This window comes from Raphanus sativus, chromosome 4, assembly GCF_000801105.2.
Source record: "Raphanus sativus cultivar WK10039 chromosome 4, ASM80110v3, whole genome shotgun sequence".
NCBI classification, from domain to species: domain Eukaryota; kingdom Viridiplantae; phylum Streptophyta; class Magnoliopsida; order Brassicales; family Brassicaceae; genus Raphanus; species Raphanus sativus.
Window position 1 is genome coordinate 10,550,005 of NC_079514.1, and position 18,357 is coordinate 10,568,361.

The following is an 18,357-nucleotide window of genomic DNA, read 5'->3' on the forward strand; positions in this document are numbered from 1 at the left end:
ATGTAACTAGCATTGACCAAAAAGAAACAAAAAAAACTTGTAACTAGCAAATTAGGTAACAGTTTTATTTAAGTAAACACTAGTTACTCAAAATCTGCACGCCAGTGTATGAATAATAGCTAATCTAATCTGATCTTCCTATATAAACTTAAAACAATTGTTACATGAACATATGTTAAAAAGGAATAATAAGTTCCCTAAGCATTACCCACAACTTGAGTCTCGATGGCGTTGCTCTTCATCAGGTGGTCCCTTTCTGCTTGGATTGGTGTTGGTTTTGATATTTGTTCCTGCTTAATCATCAATGTCTTAGTTTAGCACATCTCCCAGCTCTTAATTTTATAACAAGGATACGGTCTCTCAAGCGATAATCAGCTTACCTTTTATGCTCCCACGGTTTGAGAGCTGAATGAGAAAGTCTCTGAAGCTCGACAAGATCTGTCTTTCTTTCTCTAAGTAAATCTCCGAGGTTGTGTCTACGTCTTCTTTCTCTTGGCTTGCTTTCACTCGGGCAGATGTCTCTTTCTCTGATGTGATCACATGTTCATCATCACACATCAATGCACGTGTTGCTGGAGATACAGGCTTCTCGTCCATTCTAGTAGAATCAAGGACACAATCTGGAGAGTCATTGAACTCATTAGCATCTCTCTGGGCTGGATCAAGTGAAGGGTCTTTCTCATGTTTCCTCCTTTTGTCTGTTTCAAATTTGACGCCACATATTAGAAATTCTATTAATCTTATTATATCCTCCTCTGTATCTAACAGGATGAGTACGTACCTGTATATTTATTTTCTACATCTAACGATTTTGTGACCAAAAGCGTACATAGGTCTCTGACATGACGCGGCTGGATAGTATTTGACAGAGAAGACCTATAGAAGAAGTAAACAGTTAGATAAATGCTTAAGATGGTATCACGGTAGTTTTGAATGTGCATGTCATACAGAGGAAGGAGTTGATATCGCCAACCTGTAAGTACATGTGGGAGGTCCAAACACCGCTTTGTTGTTAGGGATTGAAAACAGAGAAGTGTCACCATTCCTGATAACGCGATTTACCTAGTTGGAACAGGAAACACACACAAAAAGAATTTATGCTTTCAATAGAAGAAAGTGAAACATCGCCATGTAACCATCATCACATTTAACAGAAAGGATCTTACCGCCTGATTTTGGACAAGGTGAGGAACAGCAGATGAAGCGTCCTTGCTCTTTCTCTTTCTAGATTCAGGAGTGTTGAGAAAACCAGAGGTGGAGACGGCGCGGTTGAGAGCCGCGTTGGTCGTGTGTTGCACGTAGGTTTCAGAGACATGGTGGGATCCATGAAGAAGGGCATGTCTTTCTTCGCTTCCTTCAAAGTTCTTGCAGTCTTGACATCTACAGTTCTCTGAACAGAGGACATTGGCCTGGTAACACTCGCAGTACTTCTTGAGGCATCCTGATTTCTTGCAGTGGCATCCTTTGCTGTGCTTCCCCAGAATCAGGAGTTGGCGCACATCCTCCTACAAGCCGTTTTGAGATATTAAAAAAACAATCAGCTAATGAATATCCCAAAAAAAAAAAAAACTTTTTTGAGACCAAAGTATTACTTTTAAGTAACAAGATCACACACACCTGCAAATCAGCCATTCCATGAGGACTACCAGCAATCTTAGGCTTGAAGGCATCAGGATTGCGCTCTAAAGTCCCCGTGATGGCCTCTTGTCTAGCGGTCTCATTCTCCAAATTGTTGCTACAATTCACACAGTTGCAACCATCGCAATACGATCCCGACGCAAAGCATTCACAATACCTGTTACACATAAACATCAACCTTCAAATTTCAAAAAAAAAAAAAATCTATTGCCTAAGTCATTAACTAAGTCTCTTTGATCATCACCACATTGACCACAAATTAAAATGCTTTTAAATAAACAAAGATACTTACAGCTTCAAGCATCTAGAAGCTTTACAGTTGCAATGCTTCTTCAGCTTGTTTGGAGTCCCATCCTTGGACTCAGCTTCCGTCGTCTGCTGCTGCCCTCGTGGTGTCAAAGGTTCTTGCTTGCTTCATACACAACACAATCAAATAACAACAACTAAATCAGATATTTCGAAATCAAAAAATTTGAAAAAAACTATATAACCAACGACTTTTTTTTACCTCTTCACTCGACACTTCCCCAGTGGATGATGACTAAACCGATGAACCGGAGGTCTCTGAGGCGGTGGCGTGACATCTTCCGTCGCTGAAGGCTGCGGAGATCTAACCGGAGAACGCGGCGGCTGTTCCACCGACTTCACCCCTGACTCATCGGTACCTGAAGGCTCCTGAGAAGCCAAGTCCTCATCTCTCTGATCTCCCTTCGAGTCGATAACAGAACGCGACTGGTTCTTCTCACTTCCCTCCTGAGAAGAAGAATCCATCATCTTCGTTTCCACAGCCGCCGCCGCCGCTGAGAAATCCAATTGGCGCGCCAATGGATTCCGGTTAGAACTCAGATCATGATCCGATTTCTCCATTCAGATGAAAAAAAAAATTCAAAACGGAGGAGGGGTAGAGAGATTTTGGTGAGCTATCTTCAGCTGAAGAAGAGGTTTATTTATTTTCAAATCGAATGAATCCTTGTTTGTTCTTCTTCGTCTCTAGGGATGATATTATTTGAAAAAAAAAACAAAGAATTGAATGTTTGATGACCAAATCTAACGGCTGAGATTCGATTTGAAAAATCAACGGTTTGGATCGTTCGATCTAGGTTTTCTTGAGGATACTAGCGGAATTTGGCGCTAACGGTGACTCTCTGATTGGTATTGTGAGACCCGTTTTATACATCATCATCCTAGATCTCACATAGATTCCCAAAATATATATTAAACTAAAAATGTTATTTTTTTTTTTTTTTTGAATGAATATTAAATTTTATTCAAACAAAACTTTTTTACATCAAGTGCAACAAGTTTAATCTACTAAAAGACAAACACAAAAGGAAAAAGAAGACAACTCTTCTCAACAAGCAACCTCTACAAATATCAAGATTCAAAATAAAATATCCCCCTCAAGCTTAACCATGTGAAACAAGTCAAGCTTGGGGAGCTATGAGATTCTCCTCGTTAAAACCCTCATTAGAGAAAAACCAATTGGGACAAAACTCTAATGTGGGAAAAAGAGTAAAAACCTTATAGCAAGGGGACAAAATCAAACAAAATCCTAGCAGTCTCACTTCAGAACCCACAAACCACCGCCTATAAAACAACTCTTGTCTCAAAACCAATTTCCTGACCTTTTCCTCAGGAAGACCCTCACTGCTGCCCTTTGCTAAAATTAATCGAAACAGAGAACCCATATTCATCTTGTGCCAAACCAGATTTGAAGCCCTGCATCGAAATTATGATCTCCTTGCCGCTTAATAGTAGAAAGCCGATTCCTCACGTTCTTGTCAATGGTCTTTTGTAACAAAGTATACGGCAAATGTTTCTCACCATGCTTCCTCATGTTTCTTTCCCACCATATTGTATGAGCTGTAGCTTGGAAACAATACCTCAACAGGAATAATCTTATTCTGTCCTGCCTATTGTCCAGCAGTAAATCAACAATCTCCTCCCAATCTTCAGTGTATCTAGATCTTAACAGCCCTCTCATAAGCTTCTTCCATATCTGACTCGAATATGCACAGGTGAAAAACAGGTGGTTTCTAGTTTCCATACTCTGTTGACAAAGAACACAGGTAGGATTGATAGTTGGATTCCATTTAAGGATTCTATCACAAGTTATCAGTCTGTTTCTCATTGCTGTCCATATGTGAAAAGAGTATTTAGGCGTAGCATGCTTAAACCAAACACCTCTGCTCCATTCTTGAACTGTGTGGTCTTGTCTGATCATTTGCCAAGTATTTTTTGAAGAAAAATTCTTCTTATACACATCCTCTTTACTCTTCCACAGAGCAATATCTTCCATCAGATTTTCCTCGTTTCTCACCTTATCCAGCTCTTCTTCCACCTTATTTAGAACATCTGATCTATGGTTTCTTCTTCGATGGATTAATATTGCTTCTGCTACTGTTTCATTTGCACGAATGCCTAGTTCTATGTGACCTCTTTCGCCCACCACATCAATGAGACGTCCCATAGAACTCCAGTGGTCATTCCAAAATGAAGTAGTTTCACCATTTTTTACTTCAACCCGATGAAAACCTTTAGCTATAGCTCTTGTTTTGAGAATTTTTTTCCACATCCAAGAACCTGCAGTAGAATTTTCTTTTATACTCCAGAAAGAACCTTTTCTAATCAAGTATTTCTGTGTAAAAATGTTATTTAAGATATAACATTACAATAAATGAACATCTTAATATTGTATTTATTAATTAAAAATATTAATTATCATTTAAAATCTGTTGAAAATATATCTAAAGTTTTGAGATATTTTTTTTTTGTTATAAATTTGTTGCTTTCTTACAACTCATGTAAGATTTTTGTAATGAGATGCTCTAGCTGTTTTTAAGAAGATAGAAGTTTTTGAGATTTTATCTGTTTAACAGATGAAAATTTGTGCTTTCAATATAAAGCTTGTTTATTTTTTACTCGTATTACTTAAATTATTAATATTAAAATAAATTGAACTATTTTGAAATTATGGTATTAAAGAAGGTTTTTTGGTATTATAAATTTGTCCTTTAAAATGTGTAAAAACCTCAAAACTAAAAGAGAGAACTGTTGTCTATAACCATTGAAGCATTTAAATAGCTCAGTGAAAGGGCCATAAATAGAAAGACATGTAAACCAATAATGTTAAGAATTAAAATTACTGAAGTGAAGCTAACGAGTGGTTTGTCTACTGAGTGCTGCTCATAAGTTAATACAAAGGAAAAATCTGGCGACTGAGTGGTATGCTTATTGTTTGATACCAACAAAACAGAGGGCAACTTCGGCTTGTGCTTGAAGCTCTTCAAGAACCTTCACAACTTTCTCACGGCTAAACTCAATTTCACTCTCGTCTTTAAGCATTTTCCGCACTCTTCATGCCCACCCACCAAGAAACAGACAGTAAGAAATCCAACCAGATCGCAAACTCAGTATATCTATAGTGATAAGTGAGATACAAACCTGTGTACAGTGGATGTGTCTCCATGTCCGGTACAAACTATAAACATTGCATTTGTGGGTAATGCAGCGTGAAGGGCACTGACTCTCTCATCCATCTTCTTCAAGATTTCCTTCGTTTCAAGTGATACCTTGCTTTTGCGGCGTTTCTTGATGTCTTCTGTATCATCGCTACACGTCAGCAATGAGATCTTCTCTGCTAGTCTGGAGTTTAGTTTCTCTGGATCATCCGCTCTGCTCTGGAAATGTGTATTGAGTTCTGAGAATTGTGTCCAAACGAATTGTGACCCCTTCTTCTTTACCTAGAAGATACAAAACACACACACATGTATGATGATGACAACAACTACAACTTCAAAGGCATGGATGGATGATTTTTACAAGGTAGTTCATTACCTCCTTCATGGCCTTTGAAAGTGCTTCGTCATCAGAAGAAACTGGAACTGAATTTGATGACTCAGAAGCATATCGCTTTACGATGTTCATACTGTCTACAACAGAAGTGGTTTTCCCGCTCTCGTTTAAAATGTCGAGGAGCTTCTTCCTTATCAATTCCGGTGATGAACCAAAGTCAGGTCCTAGAGGAAGCCAGAAAGGAAAATCACTTTCAAAGAACAAGATTGAAACAGTGTGGTGAAAAGAATAGGGAATCTCTTATACCATATTTTATCTTCATTAGTGCCAAATCCATGGCTGCCTTTGCATCCTCGACGCTGTCGTGTCCCGATTCAGACATCTGTATCTCTCTAGCGAGAAACTTTTTCGTTAAAACTCGAAGTTTGGGTTTGTAAGATCCAGACCGTGGATGCTTGTATAGCACTGCAGTGTCAATCACCAGGTTATGAGAGATCTTCAGAGAATACAAGTCATTCTCCAACGAGTGTCCGACTAATACTGTCTCTTTGAAAACCAGCTTCAAGAACTCTTCCTGAACATAGCAAACAGCTAAACCGATTACAATTCTTCAACCCAAACCTCCTAAACCCGTATGTTTTTAAAAGGATCTTGTGAAAAAAACCTGAATGTCTTTGATAGTTGTTGTAACTCCCTCCATCATCTTAGCTGTTATTCCGCTATACCTGTAAACCGGATACCAATATTACCGCGTTCTTACGGCATGCCTTCTATAATTGTAAGGTAAATAAAATCAAACCAAGTATATCAGTATGGCTTACATTGTAAGGTAATCGGTAATATGATTTGTTGGTTTGACTAATTTATCTAATAGAACCTGCATTATCATGGCAACTTAGTAGCAGTGAAGGAGATATCTAACAGACTTAGAGAAGTAAGGAAGAAGATACCTGTCCATGGATATCCACAAGCGTCACTCTTGTCAACTCCAAACCATCTTTTGTAGTACACTATGGTGAAAAAAAAACAAATCATATATTTGTTTTAACAATATGATTAAAAACTGTTTATATGTTTTGATGATTATATCATTATCAAAGGCAAGGGAACATAGTTGTTTACCATCTCGCAATCAAGAGCTAAAATTTCATGGGGAGATGATTCAGATGGTGCAGGAAGTGTAGAAATAAACTCTGCATGAAGAAAAAAAAGAACAATGATCAAACAAATGAGACCCAAAGGCAAAAGGTTAGCAGCTTAAACATGATTAAGCTGTTAATTTTAAATAGAAGGGAGCTCGTACCTGTCTTAAAATTGTATCCATTTCGTTCCATTTCTCTTTGGTTTAGAGTATAGTATGTAACAGGGAATGGTATATCTTTTGTGAGATCGATGAACGATTTCGCCACCAGATTGCAAGCTTCTGTTATCTCGTCAGGGACTTATATTAGGATAAGGATTGTTAAAAACTGAAACTAGATTTTCTACTAACCTGGCTTAGATTCTAGGAGAGGTGGTTCCAGTGAATGAGTAACGTTTTTCTTCTTTTTACCCTTGCAAGTAAGGAGGGTATCGATCGTCTTCATCTCATCAACTACACAGCTATAACCAAACGAGAAGGAAATCAAAAGAATGTTTTACCAACAAAATAACCAAAAAACAACAGAGTATTCGATAAGCTGGAAGAAATGAGAAACAGCAACCTCAAAGCTAAAAGAGGTATAGGATTGCCACAGCATGATTTCAAATTAGCAAGTGATTTAGACTGTGATAGGTACAAAGCTGCATCCAATCCAGGAAGGTAGAGCATAACAACCTTTGGAATCAGAGGCTTGTTCTGCAAAAACCATAGTCTTGAATATCATTTATACTTACACCAAAAGTAAGCTCCAAGCTCATTATCAACACATAAGACACAACAAGTTCCAATATATTTTTTATATTTGTTGTTGTTTGTTCATTACCTTGATGAATACCCAATTAGGCATAAAGCCTTCTGCAAGAACCCATGTCACAAGTCCCTGAACATCCTGCTCAAACCACCCCCCAAAATCAAAAATTTATTTACATTACTATAAAATAATTAAACCTAGAATAATTGTGGGACATGTGAAACCTACTTGTAAGTTCAGTGTTTTTGTTTCCGGAGTCTTAAAAACGAGTTCTGGTTTCGCCTGCCAAGAAGAAAAAGAATCTAAATCAGAGAGGGCACAAAAATAAACTAATCAAAATAAAAACATGAAGAAAAGGTGTTTACTTCCGGTCCATATATATCGAAGAAACTGTTCCCCGAATCGCTACCGTCGGCACTATCTTCCACGGCGGCTCCGGCGTCGCGCTTTCGCTTCGAGGACGTCATTGTTTGAGACGGAGAAAAATCAGACACTGGAGATTGACACAAGTCACTTCCTACGGAAGTCGCCTAACACCGCAGTTTTGCCCTTTTATTCGCCGCCGCCGCGTAAATTGAAGGCTCCGTTTTTAACCTTTTTAGTCGTCCAAAAAAAAATCAGCCTTCAAAAAAATACATTCATCTCAGAAATATTTTAACATTTAAATTTTTATAAATAATTATTAAACAATTATAAATAAATTAAAAAGGTAAACTTATTATTTTTATAACAAATTTAAAATATTTATAAAAATGATTGTAAACTTAAAAATGGTATCAAATTTATAATAAAATTAAAATCGCTATTTTAAAAATATGTTTTAATTATATTTTCTAAGTTCATAGATAAATGTCTGATTCGGCAGATATATAATTTTTTGGTGTTGTCAAACAGAAATATATACATAATTTGTGGTTTTGATTAGTATATAAGTTAGTTTACCAACATATATATTATTGAATATCAACAAGCTCGGTTAAATAGTAAAAATTCTTTTTATGAATGTTGCATATTGAAAATGTATAAAAATCTTCGAAAATATATAATAATTTTATAAATAGTGGAATAGAGTAAGATATATTAATTAAGAAAAAATATAAAAATAACCAATGTTGTTAATATCAAATCTGTAATAAAGACATTTTTTAAAGGTACTTATTAACTAGATTAACTATTGAAGTTAGGAATATATAATGTACCTAAATAGTAAATGTTTATGGTCAGCAAATTTGGAAGCATCCTCGTCATCATATAAATTGGCAGCAGATAGTGTTTGAAGTGTGGATCGTCATAATTAACAAAGAATGTGTTTTCCTTCATGAATAATGTATAACACTCCGATGATGACGCAAACTTGGATAATACAAACTAGGATATGACATGCCCCTTTCACAGTATTTATATGAAAATTATTTAAGAAATATTGAATGAAAAAATAAAATTTATATTCTTGATCAAACTAAAATTTTTGGCTCTTAAACAATGTTTTAAAACTTTTTTGTTTACTACATAATTTGTTTACTGATTAGCTGATCTCATTTTAAAAAATATTTTAGGTCAAAAAATCACTTATCGTATAAAAACCTAACGTTTAGACCGAAGAATCTAAGGCCACTATTTGGTTACAATGAAACTATGTCAGCTCAGTTTTATATCATGATTTAGTAATTTAAAAATTAATTATGGTTATAAGAAATTTAATTCACGTGTAGTCTTAACTATCTTTGATATTTTTATTTTTTATGTTGTTTTTTCTTTTTTGTTATTGCTCGATATAAATATTAGAGTTTATTCTATTTTATTCTTCTATTTTGGCATGAGATTCAGAAATGTTTAAAATTTAAAATTATTAAAGAAATACATACTTAAGTTACGATACATACTTAGGTTAAGATCTGGGTCTTGTGCATAATAAATATTTTATATTTATTACTTATTTATGTTTTTTGCATATTATGAAATAATAAAATAATAATTATATATTAAATAACTAAAAAGTCAGTTACTATTATGTAATAAATTTGGGTACTCATATAAATCAAACTATCATTCTTTTTGTTCCGAATCATAAAAGGTAAATATATCAAAACAATATGCAGAAATCAAAGATTGCTCTAATATTTAGGGGTGGGCATTTTACCCGATACCCGAATCCGTACCCGAATCCGACCGAAAAAACCCGAACCGAAACCGAACCGAAGTAGCAAAATACCCGAACGGGTATTGAATTAGGAGAGATTGGATATCCGAACTCGAACGGATAATACCCGAACCCGAATGAATATCCGAAGATAACGAACATATGTATACTTAAGTCTATATTTCTAGTTTACTTCTTTAATTTTATTCAAAATGTTTATTTTTATTATGCACATAGTTCAAAATTAGATAATTTACATATAATTGAAAAAGGTGAAATTTTTACTCACTTAAAATGCATGTCAAAATTTTTATTTCATGTATTAACAAAAGTTACATCCAAAATTTAAAAATAATAATCAATTTGTTATTTTTTATTTGTAAAATGTTATCTTCAAATTTATTAATCATTCGATTGTCAGAAAATAAAAAAATCAGTTAAGTGAAATTTATATTTTTTAAATACAAAAAAACTTGAGAAATAAAAATTTTAATATTTCTTTTCCAAAATCTAAATATCCGAAAACCCGACCCGAAATACCCGAACCCGAACTAAAAATACCCGAATCCGACCCGAAATAAAGAAACACCCGAACGGGTATTACACTCCTATACCAAAATACCCAAAAATCTGAAATATCCGATCCGAACCCGAACGGGTACCCGAACGCCCACCCCTAAGTAATATTCAATTTCCTTAGATGTCCGGCCCTAGTTTTCACTAGGAGAAAATCTTTCTCCAAAATTTAATGATCTAAGATGGTTACAGACTTGCATTTCAAGTGGCTGAGAATAACGATTCTAACATCATTTACGACGATCTAAATGCGCTGTTGTTAACCCTCCTATATTGACGAATCCTTGTTCATACATAACCACACAAACGAGCTATATATAGTATAGGTCTGCGTGGTGGTGCGTTTAGCACATATACTGATATACGAACATGCATGCGAGGGGAGATATATATATGACATATATATGTATATCTCAAATATTTTATCCATGTGTGTGTGGTGTGCGGAAGAACCAAAAATCAAAGAGTTAAAACGAAGTGCGTGTCACATGCAAGTCTTTGATGATACCATTGGTTGTTGGTGGTGGCCATTCTCCTAAACCTCACAGTATCTCTCAATACCTCCTATCTCCGTCTATAGAGTACATATACCTATATATAACTTATAATATGCACGTATGCATGTGAAACAGAGCATGAACTTATACACAAAATGTTCCTATATGCAATCTCTCTCTTTTTAAATGATTTTCGTACTTAATTCTATATTATTACTCGATCAGTCGCAATTCTGGGTCTTAAAGGTGTGTACAGTGCCGGTCTAACGTTTAACAATGCCCTAATCCAATTTTAAAACTATGCCTTTTAATATTTTGTATTGAAATTATAAAAAAAAACTAATATAAAAGTAATTTAAAATTTTGAACTAAAACAGTAAATATAACACATTAAAATATACTTTTTTGCATTTTTTCATGTAAAAGCATTATTTAAATAAATATAGTCAATTCTTATAACAGTTTTGATCGATAACAAAATCAATTTAGGTAATCTCTTAAATAACATGTTATACTACTAATAACTATTTTTACCTTTAAAATTTTTTTAATATGTAGATGATCGATATTCTTATATTCTAAAATGCACACTAAATAATTTATATTTTTCATATAACAATCATTCTTTAAAAAACAAATATTATAGGAGGCGATCTAATCTATTTTGACATTGATTCTTGTAGAATAATAATTCCATAAATAAAATACCACTAATTATGTTCGAATGAATATCACTTTAAAGAAATTTTCAGTATTTGAATTATGCCTTCAAAATATCATAAATAAAAATGCCTTCAAAATATCATAAGTAAAAATGCCCACTAAATAATTTATATTGTCATATAACATTCATTCTTTAACAAAAAAATATTATAGTAGGTTTTCTAATCTATTGTGACATTGATTCTTGTAGAATATTAATTCCATACTTCCTTCTTGGATCATCAAACCGTCACCCATTAATACAACACCAACATTATTTGATTCTAAATTAAGGGCAATACCTATAGTACCCTCCTCAAATTCCACTATTTATGTTCGAATGAATATCATTTTAAAGAATTTTTCAGTATTTGAATTATGCCTTCAAAATATCATAAGTAAAAATGTCCAATAAGTATAGTTTCAATTAAAAAATCTTATAAAATTATTTTTATCTATATAGTAACAAAAATTTATAGAAAATATGCCCCTTTAAATTGGATGCCCTAATCGATGGCTTGGGTGGCTTCCCCTCTGGGCCGGCCCTGGGTGTGTATTAAATGAAAAGACCGATTGGTCGAATATAGGGTCGTGGCTCATATATAAAAAATCTCTTTTTTTTCTTACAACTTGTGCGGTGAGTTTTGAATAGGAAAAAAGATGAGATCAAATTTAAAATCCAGGTTTCGAAATTTGTGGGAAACGGATCAATACATCGCTGTGTCACAAGCTTTCAAACCCATCATGATTTGCATCAAACAAACAAAAGTGATCTTATGTGGGCAAAAGGACAAATAGAATACTGGAGATAGAGAGGGATGGGAATATGGGTTATATTTTCCTCCAGAATATCTGTTTTTATAACATATAAAGAATTTGACTCCTTTATCAAAAAACCATGTTATTTTCTAAATGGAAAATGACACTAAAAATATCAAAATTATACTATAATTTGATAAAAATCACACTATAATTTGAAAAAATTCACAACGACAAACAACGGCCACCAAAGGCAAAATTCATCAAGTTATTTAGCGGCATGCCAGCTATAAATCCCCAAAACATGTAAGTTTGTAGTTTTATTGAGATAGCAGTGATATAATTGATACAAATATAATAGTAGGAAGCAGAGCTTACATCAATAAGTTGGGTTATATAATGGAATACTTGAAAGTAGAGAGAAAAATGTTTATAAAAAGTGTTAAAATTCAGCGTATCATAGGGTATCCCAATGGGTAGGGTATATCATGTGATGATTCCACCACACGGATATAAATACAGTACTTATTGAAAAGAGAAGAAAATAAATGATAAACAAAAACTAACTCATGTGAATCGTCATCTCTCTGAAAAGATGAAACAATGTATTAGGGTTGTATACATTTTAATTTACCCATCAAAATGGCTTTTCTAGGGCGTCATTATTTTATAGTGTCTCACTGTCTCTTAGGGCTTATTTTATTTTATTTTATCTTATCTTATCAAGCCTCCCCAACTTTCTCTCGATCCGCGTGCGACACACGTTCCAATGCCTTTCCACCTATGTGCCTAGAAGCCTCTCGGATCCGCGTTACAAGGCAAACTTTATATCAAACGGGATGCCTAAGCTACACGCGCCTAGGGTTTTTCTCTTTAGGACACAACCAACCAGATACACTGTTTGGTTCGGTTTGGTTGTAATAAGAACCGCGCATTACCGTCACGTGTTAATTTCTTATTGGTTTCATACGCTTCCACCTGTCGCATCAGACAGAACACAGTTTGTAAATAAATGTTTGTTTTAAGAAAAATAGAAATAAAAATATATAGCTACACAAGATGGGCTTTTTTCTTTTTCTTTTTATTTAAATGAATTTGTTTCTAAAAAATTATGCTGTTTATTTAATTTAATACCAAACCTTCATCTCAAGGATTAAAAAAAGCCAACAAGCATTTTTTTTTCTCCCTATCTCTCTCTTATCCTTCGCGAAGACACACACACAACACTTCTCTCTCCTCTTGCGTGAAAGCTTAGGGTTTCTCCAAGATTCGCACTCGAATTATACCCATCTCCAGAAGAATCCATCCTCATCCCTTCCGTAATCCTCTTCTCCACAAACTTCTCTATCGACTGATACAGTTTTCTCCCGTCGCCGTGGAGAATCGAGCTCGATTTCTGATTTCTGATTTCTTCGTCCCCGGATTATCCAGGTGCGTGTTTCCGACATAAAGTCAGCAACTTTGGTCGTTTTATGGTCGTTTGGGGTTTAGCAGCGACCGATTCTTGTCGGAAAGGAGGGGGGTTTTGTCTGATTTTGAATATTTGAGGGCTTTTCGCTAAAGCTTTTACTGTTCATTGCTCGTGCTTATTATCCAGTACTGATTATTGGTTTGTCTTTGTTTAGCAAACGCGGTTAATTGTGTTATTATTTGCTAATTTTGGTTTCTAATTTCCGATCACTAACCCTAATTTGACTTTTTTAATAAATATTATAAAATTTAATTAATTATTCTCGCTGGTGGTTGAAGAAGATGATGTTGCAACTCGGTCCATAGATAATTTACTCGTGACACTCAAGAAAGGTCGCGTCTTTGTGTCTCTCAAAACCCTAATTTTAGGTCGGAGTTACATCTATTCGTTTATCTAAAATGAACAATTGTGCGTGGATGTGACCCACAAAATTAAAACTGGTGAAAATCAACATTGAATCCGGATATGGTGAAGATTCTTGTTCTTGATTTTATGTAGACATTAGGGTTCTTAACCTCGTTCGTGGACTAGTGGTACCTTATCTTATGTGGTATATTCATGATATTATATGGTTCAAGATGGTAACGTTATTCTTATTTGTTGCTATAGAACAATGTGTTACTGATCTTGAAGACTAATCATCATCATGGAACCACCCGTAAAGATCAATTCGATATCCATAGATCTAGCCAAGGCACCTGATGGGATAGACTCCGGGAAATGCGAACATTTCTCCATACGGTAAGCAAATGATTAATGTCACACTGTTTGATACTTGGATTCAGCGAACTGATGAGTTTATAATATGATCGTAAAATGCAGTTGGTTTGTTGCTGAGATCCGTGGAAGAGATCATAGAAAGTGTTGGCCGTTCTCAGAAGATAGTGTTGAGTTAGGGAACCACGAAAGCTACTCTCTTCCTACTCTATCTGTTGTGAAGTCTAGGTGGTGGCGTTGTGGGAGCTGTGTCAAAGATATCAATGTCAAGAAGATCAATGACAGTGGTATAAACAAAAGCACATCACTTGCTAACGTATTGTTTCTTATGTAATAATTGAGGCTTTTTTTTTGTCAGATTGTGGGTTGCAATCACACTCGAGGTCTGTTAAGGAGACTAAACTCATCAATGTTGGTTCTTCAGCAGTTCCAAGTAGAAGAAGATTGAACTGGCTGAGTGTCTCTGACAAGAAGACAAAGAAAAATCATGTTCAGAAGACAGGTAGTTCCTGTTAGTGTTACTCAATTGTTTGTTGTTGTTCTCTATCTCGAAGCAGATGTATAAACATATGCTAGCTGTTTCTTGATAAAACTGCAGCTACATTGCTTAAGAAAGTTCGGCGCAGAGCTAACTCTAAGGATGCTTCTACCATTAAGAGCAAAAAAAGCGGCAAACTCGCTAGTCCAAAGAAAGTTAGGAAGAAGAGATCTAAAGAGAGCAGAGAGGCGGTTAACGGCGGAGAAGCTGTGACAGCTTTCGGTTCTTCTGAGATTGCTGGTGTGGTTGACGACACTCCTGATAAGGCAACCAAGAAGAATGTTATGTTTAGTCATGTCTCGGATGAACGTGATAACAACAATGTGTCACCACAGAGTAGAAAGCTTAGGAAAACTAGGAAGGTTCGTCTACTCAGTGAGTTGATTAGTGCTCAAAGCAAAGAAACTCCGTCCAAAAGGCCCTCCAGAGGTAGGAAACGAAAGTCTTGTGGAGATGAAGACTGCACATCTGCTGAGATGACCAATTACGCCAGCAGGATATTAAGTACAATGGGAAACAAAACTTGTGATGATAATAATAATAATACTGTCTCTGGTGAAGAATCAAGACCAAGTGGTGAGAGCCTATCTACTGACAGCGGATTTAACAAAGAGGGAAAGCAGAGGTTACAACAGGTTTTGGAAGCAGAAACTGCACAAGTGAATCCTTATGACTACGCTTCGTTTCCTGGCAAAGAGTTGGTTCCTTGTCCTCTGCATACTCAGAGAACAGAGAAAGAGATCGGTTTAGACAAAAAGAGAAAGACGAAAGCTCCTATGACAGATCACACCAATAGTACTATCATCACTTTTAGTGACAACATGGATACTTTTCCGCAACCCTGTCCGAGAAATACAATGCCTCAGTCTACTCGAGATTTCCTGAATTCGAAATGGCTTGACAGTTCATTTGACAGAGATGGACAGTTCAATAAGTTTCCCTCTCAGTTTGATGATGGTAGACCTCTCTTTCCATTATTGCCTTTGCAAGATACAATGCATCATTACAAGGATGCTGATGGTGCGATGCTGAAAGGTATAGGAACAAACCATTTCCGAAACTTTGGTTCCTCCTTTAACTCCACCAATGCGGAGGCGTGCTTGAGGACTGGAGTGAATGTTAACTTCAGCAGCAACGTAGATACCTTTAGATCCTCCTCCTCTTCGCTGACTGATAAGCTAAGCCACATCTCTTCTGCCGAAGTTCCATATGGTTCTTGTTCTCTGCAAAAGGTACCTTGTCTATTGATTTTATATCAAACTCTCTATTTTAGCTTGCCGTCATATTGTTTTGGTTTTTACTTGGCAGGATATATCCACGGCACATGGAAAGGGCAAGGCATCTGAGCATATAGACGATATTCCCATGGAAATAGTCGAGCTAATGGCAAAGAATCAATACGAAAGGTGTCTTCCTGACAGAGAAGAGGACAAACAGCCAACCACTAGCGTATCCAAGAACGCTCTGCTGATTGATCTCAATGAGACATATGATAACAGCATGGACAACAACAACAACAACACAACAAGGCAACCAAAACCTCTTGGTAAGAATGTCTGGAACAGCGATGTCGCCACTAAGGAAGGACAGTTTATGGCTGGAAGGCAGTGGATAAGTAGTGTGCCTTTCGGGGTTGGGAATCCTCCTCTGACCCGAGATAACCAACCAAGCTCCATCCAGTTTTCTGGTGTAGTAAGCCCTAATAGCCAGCGGATAAGTAGTTTGCCAGCAAACCAACATAACCCATTCAGGGTACTGCGTCCTTGTAACACTTGCCAAAGTGTTCAACAGCAGCAGAACAGAGACGCTTCTTCTCATCGTCCTGTTTGGGTGTCTCCCACACCAGCTCATAAACCAGTTTCTCTAAACATGCAGAAGTTCATGGATCATCATCATCAGTCAACAAAGCTGGAGAATCCGAATACAAGGAACCTGAACTTTACTGATAACGGGAAGCAAAAACTTGGGTTGGAAGGAGTCGGTAACAACAGATCATTGGACACTTTCTCTAGTGAAAGCAGCATACCAGCGATGCACCTACTGAGCCTCATGGATCCGCGTCTGAGGTCTAACGTTCCCGTTGATCAGAGCCGGAACGCTAGCTTTGCGAAGCCACCGGTTCACCAGTCTCAACCAGGGGACTGTAACAAAACAGCCTACTCCACGAAGCAGTGGCCGTTTGATCTTTACAGCAAAAGAGTAGTAACTCCCGAGACTTCTCGTGGAAATTTAGCCATCGTTCCACCAGTTGGCACGTCCTCAATATCGTTTCAAAGTGAAATGAGTCCTGCAGAAAACGCTGACTTCAGATTCCAAGCTTCATGGAACCATCACCAGGAGAAAAACTCCATTGCCCCGTACAACAACAGTTCTCATCACAAGCCGGTCTTCACAAGCAGCAGCAGCGATCCTGGGAAGTTCCAGCTTCTTGGAGCATCAGATTCTATGAAGCTACCTCTCAAATATCACATGAAAGATAACGCCAAGAAACACAAGTCGAAAAACCACAACAACGCCGCCGTCTCTGCCTGTCCTCCAACGACCATTTGTGGACGTTTTGTGTGCAGTGTCAGTAGAAACCCAGCTGATTTCACCATTCTTGATGCACCTGGGAACGTTTATATGATTAAGGGTGAAGATCTTAAGGTCAGCAAACAGCCGAGCTTCAGGAAGAAACAAAACTTGTGTAAGCAGGATGCATTGATGCAAAACAAGGTCTCTTTTGCTCCTACTGATGCAGAGAATGCCTGAAATATCTTATTTGGGAGTTTGTTTTTTTGTCAGGTAATTGACTAGAACCAGTTTAGTACTAAGAAACAGTGGTGTCCTTGCTTTCTCATGTCCATTTCTAACAAATTGTTTTTGATATTTGGGTCCAAATTCAATGTGAAGCAGGTAAAGTAACAGGAGAGACATGCATTGTAGATACAGAGGGATACGCACCCATTCCTCTTTGCTTTTTTTTTATCAGAGAAGATTATTATCTCCTCTTGTTTCTTTCTTGACAACTTAAAAAAGAATTTTTTGTATGTTTGATGTCTCAACAAGTCGAGAGGTGTAATATGCTAGGAACAGAACTAAAGGGAAAACATGTACCACGGTACAATTGGGAAGAAGTATAACTTGTCTCTGAACTGAGTGCCTGTAGTGTCAATGAAATGGTTTTTGAGGTGATGCTTCTTTTTTTCTTTTTTGGCATTTACTGAAGAATGTGGAAATGTTTTAATTGTTGTTAGCATAAGAAAACGAACTGTCTTGGTGGTATACCGGCTGTATGCAAGTGACAGGTTTGCATTTGTACAGGGTCTATTCATTTTTGAGGTCCATATTATAAGTACATAAATTAATATATAATCATGCTATAAATTGGAAGGCTCAGTTCAACCCTTGTCATGACATCAAAGGTGCAAAGCTTATTGCATCAAGTGCACTCAAGGAAGAATTTTTTCAATCCTATTTTTCTCTCTGTCTTTTGGATTGAAGTTGTTCTTTGTAAAACTCTGTTTGTTAATTCTATAAAATACAAGTGTTTAGAAATAAATAATCATGCTATAAATTTACAAAATATTTAAGTTCAAGGCCTATCATTATGCAGGCCCAATTCATTTATTTTATTTCATCCGGTTGAAATG

General features: G+C 36.2%; 3 protein-coding genes across 7 annotated transcripts; 1 reads left to right on the forward strand and 2 right to left on the reverse strand.

Annotated features, from left to right (window-relative positions):
* Window positions 1-34: 34 nt before the first annotated feature.
* Window positions 35-2,628, reverse strand: LOC108848398 (protein tesmin/TSO1-like CXC 7). The gene is made up of 8 exons (XM_018621754.2): window positions 2,147-2,628; window positions 1,931-2,050; window positions 1,618-1,795; window positions 1,167-1,505; window positions 974-1,062; window positions 782-876; window positions 381-698; window positions 35-290 (listed from the first exon to the last, which is right to left on the reverse strand). Exons 1-8 carry the CDS (start codon window positions 2,503-2,505, stop codon window positions 205-207), a joined length of 1,584 nt encoding a protein of 527 aa, XP_018477256.1. The 5' UTR covers window positions 2,506-2,628; the 3' UTR covers window positions 35-204.
* A 2,091-nt stretch (window positions 2,629-4,719) lies between these two features.
* LOC108849395 (small RNA degrading nuclease 5) lies at window positions 4,720-7,948 on the reverse strand. Its single transcript, XM_018622943.2, has 14 exons — window positions 7,691-7,948; window positions 7,554-7,607; window positions 7,398-7,463; window positions 7,137-7,270; window positions 6,926-7,035; window positions 6,737-6,856; window positions 6,556-6,626; window positions 6,384-6,443; window positions 6,255-6,310; window positions 6,098-6,158; window positions 5,740-6,007; window positions 5,476-5,657; window positions 5,083-5,381; window positions 4,720-4,993 (listed from the first exon to the last, which is right to left on the reverse strand). The coding sequence occupies exons 1-14, from the start codon at window positions 7,790-7,792 to the stop codon at window positions 4,870-4,872; spliced, it is 1,707 nt and encodes a 568-aa protein (XP_018478445.1). The 5' UTR covers window positions 7,793-7,948; the 3' UTR covers window positions 4,720-4,869.
* A 5,197-nt stretch (window positions 7,949-13,145) lies between these two features.
* LOC108850235 (protein EMBRYONIC FLOWER 1-like) lies at window positions 13,146-17,899 on the forward strand. Of its 5 annotated transcripts, XM_057009196.1 has the most exons (7): window positions 13,147-13,430; window positions 14,080-14,211; window positions 14,293-14,474; window positions 14,546-14,689; window positions 14,786-15,957; window positions 16,034-17,509; window positions 17,621-17,899. In XM_057009196.1, the coding sequence occupies exons 2-6, from the start codon at window positions 14,117-14,119 to the stop codon at window positions 17,474-17,476; spliced, it is 3,036 nt and encodes a 1,011-aa protein (XP_056865176.1). In that variant the 5' UTR covers window positions 13,147-13,430; window positions 14,080-14,116; the 3' UTR covers window positions 17,477-17,509; window positions 17,621-17,899. The 5 variants fall into 5 exon arrangements, with proteins under 5 accessions (XP_056865179.1, XP_056865176.1, XP_056865175.1 ...); XM_057009199.1 differs by having other exon boundaries at window positions 13,146-13,430; window positions 14,293-14,471; window positions 16,034-17,899; XM_057009195.1 differs by having other exon boundaries at window positions 16,034-17,899.
* Window positions 17,900-18,357: the final 458 nt, after the last annotated feature.